The following is an 18,863-nucleotide window of genomic DNA, read 5'->3' on the forward strand; positions in this document are numbered from 1 at the left end:
ATATATATATATATATATCCTTCAAGCATCACAAAAGAAGACAACAAAGCAATAAACTGTTAAAAAATAACTAAGAAATACAAACTTGAGGCAAATCATACATTTCATAGCTGAAAAGTAAATAGAGTTATGAAACAATGAGCAATCACTATCATTAGCATCGTTGGCGCACCACCCAAATCTTCCTTGTTTCATACGGTCTAATAATCAAAAGAAGGGTTTGCAGTACTAAATACGATGATGAAAAATTATGAACACTTTTCTTACATCAACAGCGTCCGTGCCTTTGTCCATGAGATCAATCTTAGTTAGCACTCCAAATGTCCTTTCCCCTGGATTTCAAAAGAGAAAAGCACATAAGAAGGATAGTGTGAGCATCATCACAATATGCTGAACCTATCTTGCACTTTTTGGCTGTTACTGGAATAACTGTGCGCACTGAATACAGATGCTGGAATATGCGATTGTTAATTTACTGAATCATAAATAAATATTAGTAAATTTATTGTATATGGTAAAAAGTCACTCTTTGCTAATGAGTGAAACAATTCATTAAAAATTATACTTTACCAGCCAAATTAAATTGCACATTCCCATCAGCCTTCTCCGTTTTTGATCATTTCAAATGAACGGTACAAACATATTTCCATTTGACATGGAATAATTAATCAAAATTTGTGACTAAGCTCTCTATAATTTTTGCTTTTTTTGGAGTGAAATTTTAAGCTACTCATCAATCACTTGGAATAGATATTACTTCTATACTGGTTATGTTATAAAAATGATAGCATGTGTTTTTAATTATATAGAAAAAATAAAAATAAAACTAACCTTTAGGGTCAACTTCACGGGCAATTTTGATGGCATCAGAAGTTGCAAGGTCTTGATTTGCAGGGGATATTGCCAGAATAATGCAGTTAGGCTGGAGATGGAAGGAAAATCATTTGTAAGAGTTTTATTTTATTTTCATCACAGAGTTAACTTATATAGTCAACTAATCAAGGCACTATGAAAATCAAGTCATTATCCTAATAAGAGAGCTAAGCTAAATAGAAAACAAACAAAAAGTGGTGGTTATTAAAAAATAGCACAGTATCATGCAATATCACAAAGCAGATCGCATATGCTAATTTTATGTAGGCAGATACAACAGCTACAAACCGAGAAATTCATGTTAAGGTTGCAAGAAACCTAAGAAAAATTTGAAACCACCAAGGTAGCTAGGTTTCTAGCATAGCAATCGCAGCATCTCTGTTGGTTTAACAAATCACAAAACAAAGGAAATCGTGCTATGGCTTTCCTAAGATGTTTTCTCTGATAGGACAAGCTGCAGGTTCAGCTGTCATTACCTTCAGGGCCAGCTAGCTTACAAAACATTTCAAGAAATTACTTCCTCGAGCTCATTGACCATGTCAATGTAAAGGTTAGCAAGCACAGCTCAATCAACATGGTTGTTATTGACAAGGGAGCGTCTACCGCACAGACATGGGCATACATCACCCACAAGGGGTTTCCCACAACCCCGTGACAGTGCGCGCAGTTGGCTCATGTGATCGGCACAGAGCCGAACCGAGCGGCCCTGTTTTAGATTCCTTCTAAATTTGGCAAGTTTCATTATTTTCTTTCATTCATTTCTAGTCATTTCTTATATATATATATATATATATATACATACATTGTATTAGGGTTTAGAGGATAGTTTGATTGCATTTCTATTGAAGCAACAATCGGCGTCCCGATATTCCTTCTAGAATTGTATCCGATGGCAGGTCGTGCTCCGGCCGTATCTTGTCCGAGATGGTGATTATCCCCGACTCTCTCCATCCTCTACAACCTTAGCGTTGTTGCCGTCATCTGCGACCATCCCACTCCTCAAAGACAGCAACCTTATGTCTCCCTGCAGCCCAATTCTTCTTCCTATTCAACACAGCCTCCTCTACCATTCCAGAACCTCCCTGAATCACTGCAATACGTCGTTCCTTGTTGTGGCCGCCGGGAAAATAACAAACCTGCAGTTTTCCTAATATTTAGAAGTCTGGCATCGCTGTTGGAGCCCCATTGGCCATCCTTACCACCCTCTACCAATGTCAACCGGTTTTCCAGCTCTCATGGTTGTTTCCAGCAATCCACAGCCCTTCTAGCAATCCTTGCCACCCTCTGCCACTGTCGACCTGCTATCCAGCCCTCCCCCTTGCTATTTCCGGCCACCACAGCCTTTCCAGCTAGCCATATTGCCTGCCGCTCCAAATCAACCCGAATCTAGCCACCTCCCACTCCATTCGAACCACCAAGCCGAACTCCACCGCCAATAGATCAAACCCTAATGTGAGTCTATGTCGTGTTGTTATTTCTCATTTCTATGAATATTGCACTATGCATTATTATATAAAGATAAAAGATTACAAAAGTTTTCCCACGGAAAAGATGTGCTCTTTCTTAATTTGTTGGTCGCTAGTTTCACCATTCTGATCAGTGGGACTTTCTAATCGTTGTTATTTCTCATTTCAATGTATGTTTGGTTCTAACTACCTATTTGATTTTTTCAGTAATAATATTTGTTTTCATACTATTGTTTAGGTTAACTCTAATATTATTTAGTATCAGAGCTAGCCTAACCCTAGTCCTAGGGTTTCTAGCATCCACCAATGTCGAACATTAAAACCACCCAAAAGTCTTCTTTTTGTTAGCATCCACCAATGTCGAACATTAAAACCACCCAAAACTCTTCTTTTTGTTGATTTTCCAAACCGGACACCAAAAAAAATTTTTTGTCGTTTGGGTTAAATCTGGTATCATTTGGTACTAGAGCAAGCCTAACCTTAGACCTATCCTGAGGTTTCTAGCATCCACCAATAACCAACCCAATTTTCACCCAAAACTCTTCTCTTTGATGATTTTCCAAACCGGACAGCAAAAATTTTTTTTTCCCACCCTACAAAACCCGTATGCACCCTTTTCCACCTACCCAAACTCAAACCATAGTCATACAACCGAGGAAACAGTAGTCGAAAATCTGATTGAGGGAAAAGACGATATCATTTTTGAAAAATCCATAAATAGGTGTCTGAGAGATTTCCAGAAAGGATATACACTGAGAAACCCTCTAACAGCAATAGAGGCTTACCGCCTTCAAGAGGATACCATCCAGAGGGGTTACACAAATTACATTTGAGTCCCAATATAAAGAACCGCTACCACGAAGATTTTTACATGAAATATTTGAGAAACCAAGGTTTAGAAATAAATGTGGATTTGATATATTTTGACGGCCATATGGGTCTGGACATTGGAACATCTTTGAATACTAGGAAGTCCCACCGATCATTATGGTGAAACTAGCGACAAACAAATTAAGGAAGATCACATTTTTTCTGTGGGAGAACTTGAAGATTTTTCAACATCAAGAAGGGAAGAATAAAATTATTGTCTGGTCCAAGATGAAATGAGAGTTAAAACACCAGTACCTATCAGTTCATTACAGACAAGATGTTCAGACCCAAGCATCAAAAGTAAAGAGACGACATTAATAGAGGACTGCCTCATCTTACAGTACACCCAATGGAACATCCAAACCAACCCAACTTGAAAAGAAACTAATTTTGATTGGAGAACATGTGAAACCCACCCACATTCCTAAATTTGTTCCAACCATGAAATGTTTCAAGTGCCACGGATTTGAACATGTTGAATTAAATTGCACAACCAGAAGAATGCTTTGTTTCACTGATCAGGAAACAGTTGAAGAAATAAATAGTGATTCGAGAGAATATGAAGATTTCAGAAAGGATTCTCAACTTCCAACAAGTAAGAGACATCAACGATTCCAGTTGAACCTAGAAGAGAGACTCCAACTAAATTGACCCTGGTTGTGCAAGAAAGTAGTTAGTCTTAAGTAATGGACATTCATGTAGAGTATGATGCTATGGTGCCTTGAGCTATCTTTTTATAGATGTTGAAAGGAGCACTCGAAAAACTGACATTGGATTTCTAAATTGAATTAGATTGCACAGCAAAGAGAATGTTTTGTTTCACTGATCAAGGAGCGGTTGAAGAAATAAGCACTAATTCAAGAGAATATGAAGATTTCAGAGATGATTCTCAGCTTCCAGCAAATAAATAAGAGACTCCAGCGATTCCAGTTGAACCTAGAAGAGAGACTCCAACTAAATTAACCTTGGTTGTGCAAGAAAGTAGTTAGTCTTATGTAATGGGCATTCATGTATAGTACGAAGTTATGGTGCCTCAAGCTATCTTTTTACGAAAGTTGAGAAGAGCATTCGCAAGATTGATATTGGATGTCTAAAAGGACCATGAGCTTGAAGAACTAATACTAAACACTGTGCAACTCCAGATAAGAGAATTTTAGACTGTTCAGATATATATTCTACTTGAGAGAGATCCAATATGTCAAAAATGAAAAGCTTGTGAGCTACTTCTAGAAAACTATATAGAGTTATTCAACTACTAACTTCAATTCAACTGTGTACCCACAGACAGATGGTCAGACAGAAGGAATGAACCGCGAATTTGAAAATTGTCTTAGGAGCTAGGTGGGGAAAAAATTTTACAATGGAAAGTATGACCCTTCAGATTGGAATAAAAAGAGACCTCTCCTGAGTGATTATACTTCAATGTGGTCCAATCTGCCATAGATGTCATTACAGAGTTGATTCCTCCTAGCATACTTGTTATCAAATACATTCAACCGAGTGTGAGTGGGAGAAACAAATCACGACTTTAATGGCTCCATAGTTACTTTATGAGAATCTACATCTATATACAGCTCCGGCTCAGATTGTGTCAAAAGGAGGATGAATACTTATTCTATTAGGATGTGTTTTGGAAGAACAATGCCTACAAGATTGACTTATCAAGAAGCTACAGTAGCTCCACCACCTTCAACATGGATGATTTGACAATATACTACAAGGAGCCGGAAGCTTTGATAAATGAGGTCGAAGTAGCCCCAACCCCAAGAGTCTCCAACACTGACAAGGCGTCTAACACCTACGTGGGGTTTCCCCCGACCCCATGACTAAGCACAACGCAGTTGGTTCACATGAACGGCATAGAGCCAAACCGAGTAGCCCTATTTTAAATTCCTTCCAAATTTAGTAAGTTTCATCTTTGCTTTCCATTCATTCTAAGAGAAAAAGGAGGGATTTTGTGCCTTTTGAAATGAGAGGGGCATTCTGTGTCTGTGTATCTGTGTGTGTGTGTGTGTGTGGGTGTGGGGGGGGTTTAGCGGGCAGTTTGATTGTGTTTTTGTCAGGATAGCTGCTAGTGTCCAAATATTACCTTATAGGGTTATATCTAACGGCAGATGGTACTCCGGCTTGTATCTCATCGGAGGCGGTGTTTATCATCGACTCTCCCCATCCTTTGCAATCTTACTTACATTGTTGTCGTCGTCGTCCACCGCTGCAGCCATCCTTCTCCCCAAAGACAGTAACCATTTGTCTCCGAGCAGCCCAACCCTTCTTCCTACCCAGCACAGCCACCCTACCCTTCCACAACCTCCATGCATCCCTGTCAATCGTCGTTCCTCGTTGCTACTGCCCCGCTAGCCATCCTTATCACCCTCCACCACTGCCAAGCTGTTGTACAGCCCTCCCCCTGGCCATTTCCAGCAATCCACAGCCCTTCCAGCTATCCTTGCCAGCCTCTGCTACTGCCAACCTGCTATCCAACCCTCCCCTAGCTGTTTCCCGCAATCCAAAGCCCTCCTTCCAGCCATCCATACCACCCATTGCCACTGCCAACCTACTGTACAGCCTTCCTCCTTGCTACTTTCAGCCACCAACTGCCTTTCCAGCTACCCGCATCCGCTCTTCATCCACAACCCATTTCATCCACCTCCTACTACATGAGGACCACTTAGCCAACCTCCACCACCCAGGATTCGAACCCTACTGTCTGTATTATTCTGTTTTTATTTTCCATTTCAGTGTGTGTTTGATTGTAACCGCCCATTTGACTTTTCCAGTAATAATATTTATTTTCCTATTATTGTTTGGGTTAACTCCGATATCAGTTACCCTTCTGCAATCTTTACGATTTAGAAAAAGGATCCATTGAACTCAAAAGGAGCTCATTGTGCTATATTTTATTCTAATGCTTGCACAATCCCAAGCTGTCACACTCAGCCACAGGATCCTGCAATTGGTAAATCCAGTCCAAACTTGCCCGTGTCCAGCAAATCAGTAAGTGTCAGGCCTTACAAGCTTGGAGAGTTTGGAAGTACATAATTACAATTTACAAGATGCAAGCCTTTTTAGAAAAACAATAAGTGGTTTGCACAAATTATACTATCCACATTCAATATAAATTGCTAGAAAAGCATAACCAAACTTTAAAAAAAAAATAATAGTTTCAGTGATATTAAATAGGATGTCACAATAAACAAAAAATTGTAGAAAGATAGTATAAAAGTACAAAAATAAAAAATACATTCTAGAGACAAAATGATGAATACAAAAACATGCAAACAAGAAAATGATTAGGATGAAGCATAGCAAAAAGAAGAGCCAATTCTCACCTCAAGGTAAAATGCCAACCGCTCATGAGTAATTGGATAGAAAAAAATGCAGAAAATGGAATTAAAAAAAAACCAATGGAAAGAGATGATAAAGAACTTTAAAAAGCACAATAGCTCACCTCATTTAACAAATCTTGAACACTAAACCCAATAAGCATATCAAAAGTAAAACCCTAATAAAATAATTTTTGAAAATTTCCAAAGATTTGATATGCAATTGCGGCAGGCACAAATACCCTATTTAGGGATGTTATGAGAAGCTTAAGTAGAATCTTACAACACCCAAGTGACCAAGGCAATAAGATGTCAGCACCTTAATAAGTAATTGTGTAGTTTTTCATTAATTTTCACAATCTTATGTACATTTATAAAGCATGCCAAACTATTCAACATATAGAATATATAATCCACTCCAGCACCAATTTTGATAACAAAAAATACATGTGCATGCCATAAAACATGCATGCAATATAATTACTTTCAATGAATTATACGATGGGAAACAATTCAAAAAGGCTCACCTTCTCAATATAAGAGCGAACCATGTTCTCTATATCTGCAACAATGCTATCAGGTTGACCCTCTGGATAAACATCAACGGGATGATTAGTACTTAATATGGTTAGATACAAGTAGACATCTCAAACTAAATTAACAGAGGACAAAAATAACTCACCAACAGCCACCTTGGTAAGCCCCGGAAGGTCAATTAGCGTCAAGTTCACAACTGTAAATTTTAACATGATAAGAACATAAGCAGTAACCATTAAAACAAATATATCATAAAAAAACTGCATTGAAATATCTGTTTGGATTTGTTGTTGTTGCAAAAAAACAAAAGTTTCAACAAGACAAATTAAAAGAAGACAAGTCATGGATATATAACACCGTCCTGCACCAAATAAAAAACAAAGGCATGCATTAAGCTTTGTCAAGAACAAGCTCTACTAATTTAAGCTTTTTACATGGATGCAATCACAGGGTAAATTAAAAATCCTGAGAGGCAAAGGAAAAAAGCAATCGCACTACAGTATCCAATCTGCAAATGCACAAATGTTAGCGGCCAATCAGAAAGATTTTTATTCTGGATAGGTAATCAATTCAGCACCATCTATATATGAATCTGAGACACCCAAAGATAATGACGTTTGATCCAACTCACAAATTCGGATAATTCTCATGTTGTTCCTAATACAGATATTTTAATGAAATTTCTGAGTTATGAATGACACATGTAGTCCCTAACTCTCCTAGTAAAAAAACCTAGGTCCGGATATTAATCAACAACATATCCCAAACGGCGATTTTGAAGTAAATAAAGAATCAATAGATTTGCTCCCTCAGGGAGCCTTTACCATTTCCTTAAGTTCGGGCTCCCCCCTTAAACAATATAAAAGAAAATAAAAAAATTTTCAATAGCCAACCAAATGAAATTATAAATCAGAAAAAAAATAAAAAAACACAACAACCTAAGGGTGCAACAACAATCTAAAAAGAACAAAAGAAATGACTGTATAAAACGTCTAAGCATGCATATCAGTGGTAAATAATAAATATAAAGTGGTTATATTCTTAACAATGCTTGGGCATCATTAAAAGGGAGCAATTACAATAATCAAAGTTTAATTGCTGAGCCTAAACACTTCAAAAGCAAGTAATTTCTACAAACACCCATAATGGTTAACCTTGAACCTTTTTGCTTCCTCCTTATTTGCTTCTAGACTAATAAATTGAATCATTATCTCAAGCTTTCTTCTCCTTTCGCTGAGTTAAAAGATTTCTTCTCTTATCAGATGCAAACAGTATCAGAATAATCCCAAGGCCAGCACAGCACATCTATAACTAATTTTGCTAGTTATTGGACTGATGATTACAGCTTCACCTGATATTTTGTTGCATGTTAACATAAATTATGCCCTCCGGTGTATTCGAATTAAATGTCTTTCATCCATTTCAGTATTCAACTACCATTTCCAATAACCTCACTAACATTGTACCATATTATAATCAAAACTAGAGAGACTGACCATAAAAATGATGCTTTAGGGTTTCGAGTTGGTGAATCTTGGCTTGTTTCTGTTCTGTTTATTTCCAATGCAAGATATTCTTCTTCTTTGTATCTCCTTTTTTTTGGGTGTCACTTCTGCTGCACTATGTAATGTTGGATTTGTTAATTATCCCTGTTTTTTATTGGTTTTCGGCAGAACTACAAGAGAAGTGTATAATTTCCTTGTCCTCCTTCAAGATTAAAGGAAAACATTGATATATTTTGCAGTTCGCTGGAAGTTTTTTGTCGTTCTCGACCATTCATGGACTACTAATTGACTAGTGATTTGACCATTTCTTAGGCAAGTCCAAACTTTGAGCAAAGTGCAACCTTCCAATAACACAAAAGATTTGGATGAGAAACACTACTAATTCATGATTTTCCTCATAATAGTTGGTCTGAGAAATGTATTTTTTGCTGCATTTATTTGTACCCAATTTATGATAAAGGCAGTACTAATGTTTTTGATCTCACATATATTTCTTTGAATAGCATCAACCATTTATAACTAGAACAATACTTCGGAATCTTAATAATTGCAAATCCATACAGTAGTAAACAGGCACTTACATATTCATAGAAAGTCTTCTTCCTATGCACCAAGCTTGATATGAGCCAATATTTTTACTAGTTTCTTTGCCTAAGAAAAGGGTTCATCAATACTTATTACTCCTGAATATCTGATGATTATCTACCTTTCATCATATCATCATCATCATCATTACGACATCAAGATAACTGATAGAATCAAGATTATCTCAGAATCCTTCAGTAATTCCCAAGCCATCAAATTCTTTTGATCCTTAAAAATAATTATTTAATTTGACAAGCATCATGTGTTAATAACCACTTAATTTGACAGCTCCCTAGAACTAGTACGTTGAAGTTATTTTTCAAAGCTTCGCACTATATCAATTACAGAATTGCTTGGGGCCTCCTTTATTATAAAGGAAATCATGGCATACAGTTACACTGCATAGCATCTAAGCACTTAACACGATCAAACTGTTTCATTTGAGAATATTTGTCCCATGAATTATATTATGCGAAGCACATGTCTATATGATTCAAGTTGCAAACATGTTCTGAACATAAAAAACAATATATATATTTGAAGGCTAATGCTCCAGATTATAGCAACAAACATAAATATCTCTGCATAGTTCCCTTCTTTACAAAGCAATATAACTTATTTTGACCTTTAGAGTACTAAAATATGTTTTGAATGAAAAAATTAATTTTACATGACAAGAATTTGAAAGGCTCGCTAAATCATTACGAACACTGCACTAGTAGCTAATATATGAATGATATTGCAGTCCCAAAATAAAACTTTAAAAAAATATATAGCACCCAAGCAGAAAAAAAACATTCAATGGTTTGCAAATGATATTGCTCTAATTATTATGTTAAAGAACTGTTTTGATTGATTCAAACCAAAAGTGCAAGTATAACAGAGAGCGTAAGATTTAACACATTAAAAATGTCCTCACCATTAGGAGAATAAATACTCAGGTGTATAGGGACACTAGAAACTTGCTTGCTGCGGCCAGTTTCTCTATCAGTTTCGTCTTGAATCTCCTTCCTCACAAGACCTGCATAGGGAAAAAAAACTGAGGTTAGATGCCGAATAGAAATTTGCAATGCAATAATACTGTACAACAGGATCCACAAAGCACCAAATAAATGAAATAAGTTTATGAAATGGTAAGTACAAATAAATCTTCCCTATATATGACAACTTAAAAATATGGGTCTCAAATGTTCCAAAAAAGTAGTAGGGAACACATTCTTTTGAAAATTCAAAAGATTGACAAAGATTCTGACCACAGTGCAATTTATATTATCATTTATGTAGAAAAATATTAAGAAAACGCCAACAAATGAGGCAGATAATCCTAACAAGTTGACTAAAGAGCTTCAAACACTGATGTAGGCTAGGCCAACAAATCAGATGCTCTATTTCTAATAAATAGGGTTTGATCTCAATGTCTCCAATCTGGTGAAGAACAGTACCACCACAAAATATCACCTCAACATCAACAGAGTATCATAGCAAGTTGAATCTTTAATCTAAGGGTGCGTTTGGGGTAGTTTGTGCATATCTAGATAAGCCGCTTATCTGGAAACGTGGACCGAGGGGTTCGACCAGCGTTCCGCATTTATTGTAAAAAACCAACTGCATTTTCGGATAAACTACTCAAACGCAGTTTCCAAACGGTGAAGCGACGTTTTCAAAACGCATAAAAATATTCAAGATAAATATGTCCTACAAATGGAAATTTAAATTATCATATTGTTCAATTAATACAATAAATTATTTAAATTTACCAAAATCTGTAAACTTCTTCCTTGGGAGATGAAGAAACTCAGCATATTCTCTCCCTTCATCAATTCTATGAAGTTGCAGCACAAGAGGACGTCGTGTGACAATTCCTGAAAAAAGAGTCATTGACATTTATCTGTTGAAAATCACACAGTATCTCCAATTAAGGGAAAGGTGGTTAGTAGAAATAAAAAAACAAACAACAAAAATTAATTATTTACCTGATCCACGAGGCAAGAAGTCCTTCCCAACTACACTCTCCAACACTGAAGACTTGCCCGAACTCTACAAACATACATGATCATACAACTTTAACATACCAGAAGGGTATTGAAAATATTTCCACCTGATTTCCGAATTTTAAAATGTGAAAATATGCATGCTTAATGGTATTTATGAGCACAACCTAAAGCACACAAGGCTACATAACTAAATAATCATGACCCAAAAGAGAAGGATAAGAACTCTCATAAGACATCAAAATATGGAATAAATAAAGAAATTTTACTAACCGTTTGCCTCTCTGCTGAAGGAAAATACACTACTTAAAAAGATAAGTTTCAAAGAATAAATGATAAAATCATCAAAATATAGCTAATTTCTAGAAAAGAAAATTAGTTTGGTAAACATAAAAGGCGCACTATATAATACAACAAGCCCGAAGCTTGGGTATCTGAAAGTATATTTCACTTCCTATGATGCATGCGCTCTACAATTGACTTCCAATGTATAAATGAAGACCAGGGTGCACCTTTCGATGCATGAAGAAATTATGTGGAAACCACATGATTTGGGCTTGATGTGCCTAGCTTTGTAGCGTGCACGTCTAGTTTGTTGTTTTGAAATGCTTTAAACTCTTTATTCTGCCTTTGGTAAGGGCTTATGATTTTGGTGCTCTCGTGCGAAATCTCCGCCAGACAAAGATTCTCCTCGTAATCACTCTTTCTGAATTATATTTGTAATTCAACTCATCCTTGTCAACCGAAAAAGGTTCAAACGAGTTTTTTTTGTAAACCAGATCAACTCATTGAGACTTCTCTTTTTATCATTCCTTCTACTGTTTAGGCCCAATCCATATCTCTAGTAGTATAATGGTATCCTTTCAAGAAAAATAGCCAATCCAAAACTAGATGTCAATTCTGCAATTAAATGAATTTCAAAGCAGAAGGGCTGGAAATCCATCATAAACAAGTGCTAAATAAAAGGTTGAGGACACATGGCCAGCTCATATTACCACGAGTTAGTTCCACTGCCCCGGCCCCATATGAAATAAAAGGATTTCTCATAAAATTGTAATATATAATTCTCTCTCCATCATTCACTTCTACTCAACCATATTTTACTTTTACCGATTTTTTATTATTCAACAATACTCAAAGAGTCAAATAATCACAAGTTATATAAAATTAGGAGTTCATAGTCTCCATGGAAATGAGTAAAGTGTCAAAAAAACTCCTCTCACTATTTATATGGAGTCATTTTAGTCCCAGAGTCCGTTAAAAAGTCAAATTAGTTCCCAGACTTTTTTAATATGGGCAGAAATAGAGAAATAGTCCGCAAGGAAGATTTTTTTAGCCACCCATTAAAAGGGTATAGGGACTAAACTGACACTTTTTATACACTCGTGAACTAAAATGATACTCTACAGATACTCAGAACCATTTTAACACTTTTCTACAATGGAAATTAAAGCACGATGCAAGTAGGCCAACCTCCTCTATGTATAAAATCAAGCAATTGAATAGTTAATTGTACTTATTGAACCGGATCTCTGGGTAATTTCTACGTAAACTGTAAATATTGAGTAAAATTTGAGCAATTTATTGAAATGTTCGGGATTCCAGTGATAGAGTTTCTTATTAGTAGCCCTATTGAAATAAATTTTCCATCCTTTGCTGTGATGCGTTTTAATGCATACAAAATCAGAAACATGGTACATATTAATCAAAATCCAGTAAGACATTCACCTACAAAATTTAAATTGCACGCACAGTACCCAAGCGCAGGAACTACAAAATAGCAATATAATGAAAGGAAAAGGTCAAGCATGAATCTTTTTGAAACCAAGCAGCGTTGGTATCCAGTAATTGAACCGAGTAACAGAAAAAAACAAAATCAAAGAAACTTTTCAGCTGGAGTCCACAAGCTCAAAGGAGCAGCGCATCTCCATAAAAAAATAAAAAAACTAGAATATCTAAGCCGCGTGACTAAAACCCTTACAAACAACAAAGCACAAAAGCGGCCTAAACCAGATCTTGCCCACCGAAAAGAAAACAAATGACATTCAAAAGAAGATACATCGAAGATCCAGAAACCAACCTGTCCTCCCACCACAGCAATGGAAGGCAGCGAATCCCACAGCGTCGGTAGCGCGCTCTCATCGCCATAGTCTCCTAGGGCCGTGCAAGCCCTCTGGATTCTGTTCACCAGCGAGATCAAGCTCTCCATAGCCCCTTTCCTTCACAAGACGTCAGATCCGATCGAAACGGCCGAATGGAATGAAAATTTGACTGGACGCAAGCCGGATCTGATCGGAACTGCTGGCCTTCTGCGCGAAGGAAGCGTGGAGAGCTAAAGAGCGAGGACTTGAAGGGGATCGAAGAAGCGAAACGCGACCGTGCGTCCAAGATTCCTCGTTTGAAATTTTTTTTTTGGCTTATGAATTATTTATTCTCGATCTAATTTTTTTTTCAAATTAAGATGGACGAAGCTTGAAATAATAATCTATTAAAATTAAATTTTTATTTTTAAATTATTGTAGCTCGAGAGTGGCTAAGCTAAGGAGTAAAAATAATTTTGATAGGAAAAAATTCATTATTTATAGAGGCTGAGTGAAATATTATTTATGAAATTGTGGGATATGGATTAAGGATGTGTTTGGGGGAGATGCAGCTTTTCAACTGCAGCTAAGTTGCCCTTAGAAGTTGTTGCGGGGAATTAGGCTGATAACTTATTTCTGGATGAATGATTATGCCCTTGTCTAGTAAAAATGTTTTGTGTTTGGGGGAGATGCAGCTTTTCAACTGCAGCTTAGTTGCACTTAGAAGTTGTTGCGGGGAATTAGCCTGGTAACTTGTTTCTGGATGAATGACTCTGCCCTTGTCTAATAAAAAAGTCCGTAAAAATGTTTGTTAAAACTAAATTATATATTGAATGATGGATGAATTTAAAACTAAATTATTGAATAAATTATTGAATAAATATATAAATTTATTGGATGAATTTAAAACTAAATTATTTATTAATTAATAATTAAATAATAATTGTAATTTTTTAAATTAAAATCAATCGGATAAAATTTTACTTAACTACTAATAATTAATCAATCAAATTAATAAAATTAACTTAAATAAATTAAATTAGTACTAAATGCTCCCCCACATCACTACTCTCTCTCCCCGAAACACTCGCATGTCGCTTCGACTCTCTTTATTTCATCCAAAACCATCACCATCGTGACTGAAGCCTCGTGCTGCAATTGGAAACACAGGAGAAGAGGAGGAAGAGGACCAGAAACGTCGAAGAAAAGGAGGAGAGGAAGAGAAGATCACAGCTTCCAGGTCTTTCACGAGGCACAATGTTTCGATTTGGGCAAGGTAAGGGCACGGAGGTAGAGAAGCCAAAGATAAAGTCCGGTCGCGGGTGAGGGGTAGTGTTCCGCGTTCAGGCTAAATCGCGGCTTTTCATGGAGGCACCGCTATCCTAAACAGCAAAAAAAGGCGGCACAGTCACGAGACGTGGCTTTGTCGTCGCCCCAAACAAACCCTAATGCTCTGTTTGGGGCCGCGTTTTTCGTGCGGTGCTGTTCCAAACCACCGCGATCAAAAAAATATTTTCGTTTGTTTCGTAGCTTCGCGGGGGCGGAGAGTGAAAGCTTAGGGGAAGCGGTCCGCAGGACGAACCCCACGGCCCTGCATTAGGCCCGAATTTTTCTTACTTTACCCCTCGCAACAGATCATTTGTTATCATAGTTTCCCTCTCTGAAGAAAAGCCTTGTCTGCGTCTGGACCCCCTCGAGCGAAAAAGAGCGGCGTGTTCTTCCTCGATTGAAAAATGAAGGAATCGAGGTATTGGAATCTTCGATCTAAAACATTCTCTCCCAAGTCCCCCTGTGCCTCTGCTCCTCCCTTTCTTCTTCCTCCCATCTCCATCTTCATATATTTTTTTCGATCTGGAATACTTGGTAGCATGAAGGAGTTTTTCATGCTATATTTTGGGGGGATGAGAAGCACGTGTATCCAATTTACATGAAGGAAATGTATATCTTTGCTCAGATTGGCATTTTTTTTTTTTTTTTGCATTCTAGCAATACAAAAATGGTTTAACAAAAGTTCATTGCATTGTGCATTTCATACCATTGATGCATTGTATGTAACTTAAATCTGGAGAACTGTTACTTTCTGTCCGAAAATTTAGGGGAGGCCTTTCCTGTGGGGAACATTCCGCGTGGTTGATAGCAATGTTATGGCAAGTGCAAGGCCTCTCTTAAGTTGATCTACATATTCTCCATTTTTTTTGAAATGGTTTTGTTAAGAATTATAGTAGGAAATAATTTATTCCTATAAGAAGTTATGAGGAATAAATTATTTCCTTAAAATTATTTCCTTAATAATATAAGGAGATATTTCCTTTCCTATTTTATATTTATTTCCTTATATTAAAAATTATTTGGTTTCCTATTTTATGTTATTTTATATATCTCCTAATAATTAATATGAATTAATTATTGGAGATATTATATGATATATCTTTCCTTTCATATAATTTCCTTTTTATTATTTTTCCTATTATAGAGTTCTTGTAAGGGTTATTTATACCCTAGTTCATATCAATGAAATAATTAAGTATTCCATTTTATTTCGCATTATTCTGAGTTTCAACATGGTATCAGAGAGAGGTTTCATATTCTAGCCATCGAACCTCCTGTGAGAATTATCGAACTCCCTTCCTGCCTGCATGAAGGGAGAGGAATAAAGATTTTTTCTTGATCGAGAGAGGCGATTGAGGAGGAAAGTGGGATTCCGGCGACACTAACTCCATTTTCCAATTCGACGTCAACTCAACGACTTCACGGGGGAGATCCGCTCTGACCCCAATCTCAGCTTCGATCATTCGTATCCTCACACTAAGGCCATCATCAAGATCATTTCAAGCAAATTCAACAAATTAAGGCCATCATCAAGATCATTTCAAGCAAATTCAGCAAATTCGATCAAGAAAAAATCTTTATTTCTCTCCCTTCCTGCCCCCTCCCTGCCACAGGAGGTTCGATGGCTAGAATATGAAACCTCGCTCTGATACTATGTTGAAACTCAGAATTATGTAGAATACTTGATTATTTCATTCATATGAACTAGGGTATAAATAACCCTTACAAGAACTCTATAATAGGAAACCTAGCCGGCGCACCTGGAAATAAGAGGATCAATCTTCAGCAGCTTCACCCATGGCGGCATCGGCGCCGACAACGGCGGTGTTGCCGACAAGAACTGAAGTGTTATTTTTATTCTGATATCTTCTTCGCACAGCTTCGAAGTTCACCGACTACAACATCAGGGAGTACACCAGGAGGAGGACGATCGATGGCTTCCGGGAGAATCGCTGCATCTCCGATCCGATCTCCATCGCCGCGGCCTTTTCCGACGGGAAGTCCCAGCTCGAGGTTGCCAGGAGGCAGGTGCTGGTGTTCTCCCTTTACGAGCCCAAGGTTAAGAGCATCATGGAAATCAAGAAAAACTGAATACTGAATCCTCGGAGGCAGTTCAAAATCGCTTTGCACGAATAGTTATACCATAACGTGTTAATTGTAGAATTTTTAATGCGCGTATTCAATTGGGTTCACACTTTAAGAAAAAATGTAAGAATTATAGTAGGAAATAATTTATTCCTATAAGAAGTTATGAGGAATAAATTATTTCCTTAATATAAGGAGATATTTCCTTTCCTATTTTATATTTATTTCCTTATATTAAAAATTATTTGGTTTCCTATTTTATGTTATTTTATATATCTCCTAATAATTAATATGAATTAATTATTGGAGATATTATATGATATATCTTTCCTTTCATATAATTTCCTTTTTATTATTTTTCCTATTATAGAGTTCTTGTAAGGGTTATTTATACCCTAGTTCATATCAATGAAATAATTAAGTATTCTACATAATTCTGAGTTTCAACATGGTATCAGAGCGAGGTTTCATATTCTAGCCATCGAATCTCCTGTGAGAATTATCGGACTCCCTTCCTGCCATCCTCTGTGCATGAAGGGAGAGGAATAAAGATTTTTTCTTGATCGAGAGAGGCGATTGAGGAGGAAAGTGGGATTCCGGCGACACTAACTCCATTTTCCAATTCGACGTCAACTCAACGACTTCACGGGGGAGATCCGCTCTGACCCCAATCTCAGCTTCGATCATTCGTATCCTCACACTAAGGCCATCATCAAGATCATTTCAAGCAAATTCAGTAAATTCGAGAGCACGGCACTAGCGATGCCGCCACCCAGAGATATCGCTGCCATGAATCGGACAAGCCGTCCATTTCTCCTGCAGTATTTTTTCTTCTCTGCCAAAGCTTCAGGGGGAGCTGCGTTTCCAACCGACAATTTCTCATGCAGTTTTTTTTATTCCCTACCAAAGCGTTAAGGGGAGCTGCATTTCCAGCCGGCTATTTCTCCTACAGTATTTTTTTCTTCCCTGCCAAAGCGTAAGGGGGAGCTATGTTCCCAACCAGTCATTTCTCCTGCAGTATTTTTTCTTCCCTGGCCCAAGCGTCAGGGGGAGTTATGTTTTCAGCTGCCCTTTCTTCTGCTGCTTTCTCTGTCAACAGAATTTACTGGGTGTGATTTACATGTTTTTTTCTGCAACCAACGAGACAATCACGGTCAACTAAAAGTCAGTTTTCCTGTATGTTGTCTCTTTCCCCTGCAAAACTCAAAATTCGGTCAAACCTGAATCCAGAAAATTCAGCGAAGCCTGAATCTCTTTTCTAAGCCAAAACATATGACATATAAAACTCAAAATTCAGCTAAGCCTGAATCCAACAAATTTAGCAAAGCTTGAATCTATCTTCTGCACCGAAGCATATGACAAACAAACTTAAAATTCAGTCAAGCCCGAATCTAGCAAATTCAACAATCCAAACGACCAATTTTTCTTCACTACTTAGCAAGTTTGGAATTATTAACATACATTCCAAACTTGAGGGGGAGTGTTAAGAATTATAGTAGGAAATAATTTATTCCTATAAGAAGTTATGAGGAATAAATTATTTCCTTAATATAAGGAGATATTTCCTTTCCTATTTTATATTTATTTCCTTAGATTAAGGATTATTTGGTTTTTTATTTTATGTTATTTCATATATTTCATAATAATTAATATGAATTAATTATTGGAGATATTATATGATATATCTTTTCTTTCATATAATTTCCTTTTTATTATTTTTCCTATTATAGAGTTCTTGTAAGGGTTATTTATACCCTAGTTCATATCAATGAAATAATTAAGTATTCCATTTTATTTCACATTATTCTGAGTTTCAACAGGTTTCTTCTTTCAAGTTTAGTTATTATTGCGCTTGATTTTTTTCTCTATCACATATATAGAGTCAATGTTCTGGCTTTGAATAATTTTGGAAATAAGTAAAGATTATTATACATTACTTTGGCTCTGAGTAGATCATGTAAGTAGGAAAAGAGATGTATTTCTTTGACATCCTTTGCTTTAATTGTCAAGTCATTCGTGGTATCATATGTTGCGATGAGCACTAATTCACTTTCATGGTATTCATGGTAGACATGTACGAGCAATTATATTTAAAGGTTGGTGATTTTGGTGATTGAAATTTAAAACTTGTTTACCAACATTGCAAAAAATGAATTCTTGATGCACCACTCTTGGCTTATAAAGTCGTTAACAATGCAATTTGATTGTTTATCAATTT

General features: G+C 36.7%; 1 protein-coding gene across 1 annotated transcript in view; it reads right to left on the bottom strand.

The window, feature by feature from the left end:
* The window catches only part of LOC110021989 (dynamin-related protein 5A), a 33,773-nt gene extending 20,209 nt beyond the window's left edge, over positions 1-13,564 (bottom strand). Inside the window, exons 1-8 of the mRNA XM_020720740.1 lie at positions 13,231-13,564; positions 11,133-11,196; positions 10,917-11,021; positions 10,079-10,180; positions 7,215-7,265; positions 7,060-7,121; positions 832-922; positions 268-332 (exon numbers count right to left, since the gene is read on the bottom strand). Coding sequence (XP_020576399.1) covers positions 268-332; positions 832-922; positions 7,060-7,121; positions 7,215-7,265; positions 10,079-10,180; positions 10,917-11,021; positions 11,133-11,196; positions 13,231-13,359 — 669 coding nt within the window. The 5' untranslated portion in view covers positions 13,360-13,564. The remainder of the gene's footprint in view (positions 1-267; positions 333-831; positions 923-7,059; positions 7,122-7,214; positions 7,266-10,078; positions 10,181-10,916; positions 11,022-11,132; positions 11,197-13,230) is intronic.
* Positions 13,565-18,863: the final 5,299 nt, after the last annotated feature.

The sequence above is a fragment of the Phalaenopsis equestris genome, unplaced genomic scaffold, assembly GCF_001263595.1.
Source record: "Phalaenopsis equestris unplaced genomic scaffold, ASM126359v1 Scaffold000160, whole genome shotgun sequence".
Taxonomy (NCBI): domain Eukaryota; kingdom Viridiplantae; phylum Streptophyta; class Magnoliopsida; order Asparagales; family Orchidaceae; genus Phalaenopsis; species Phalaenopsis equestris.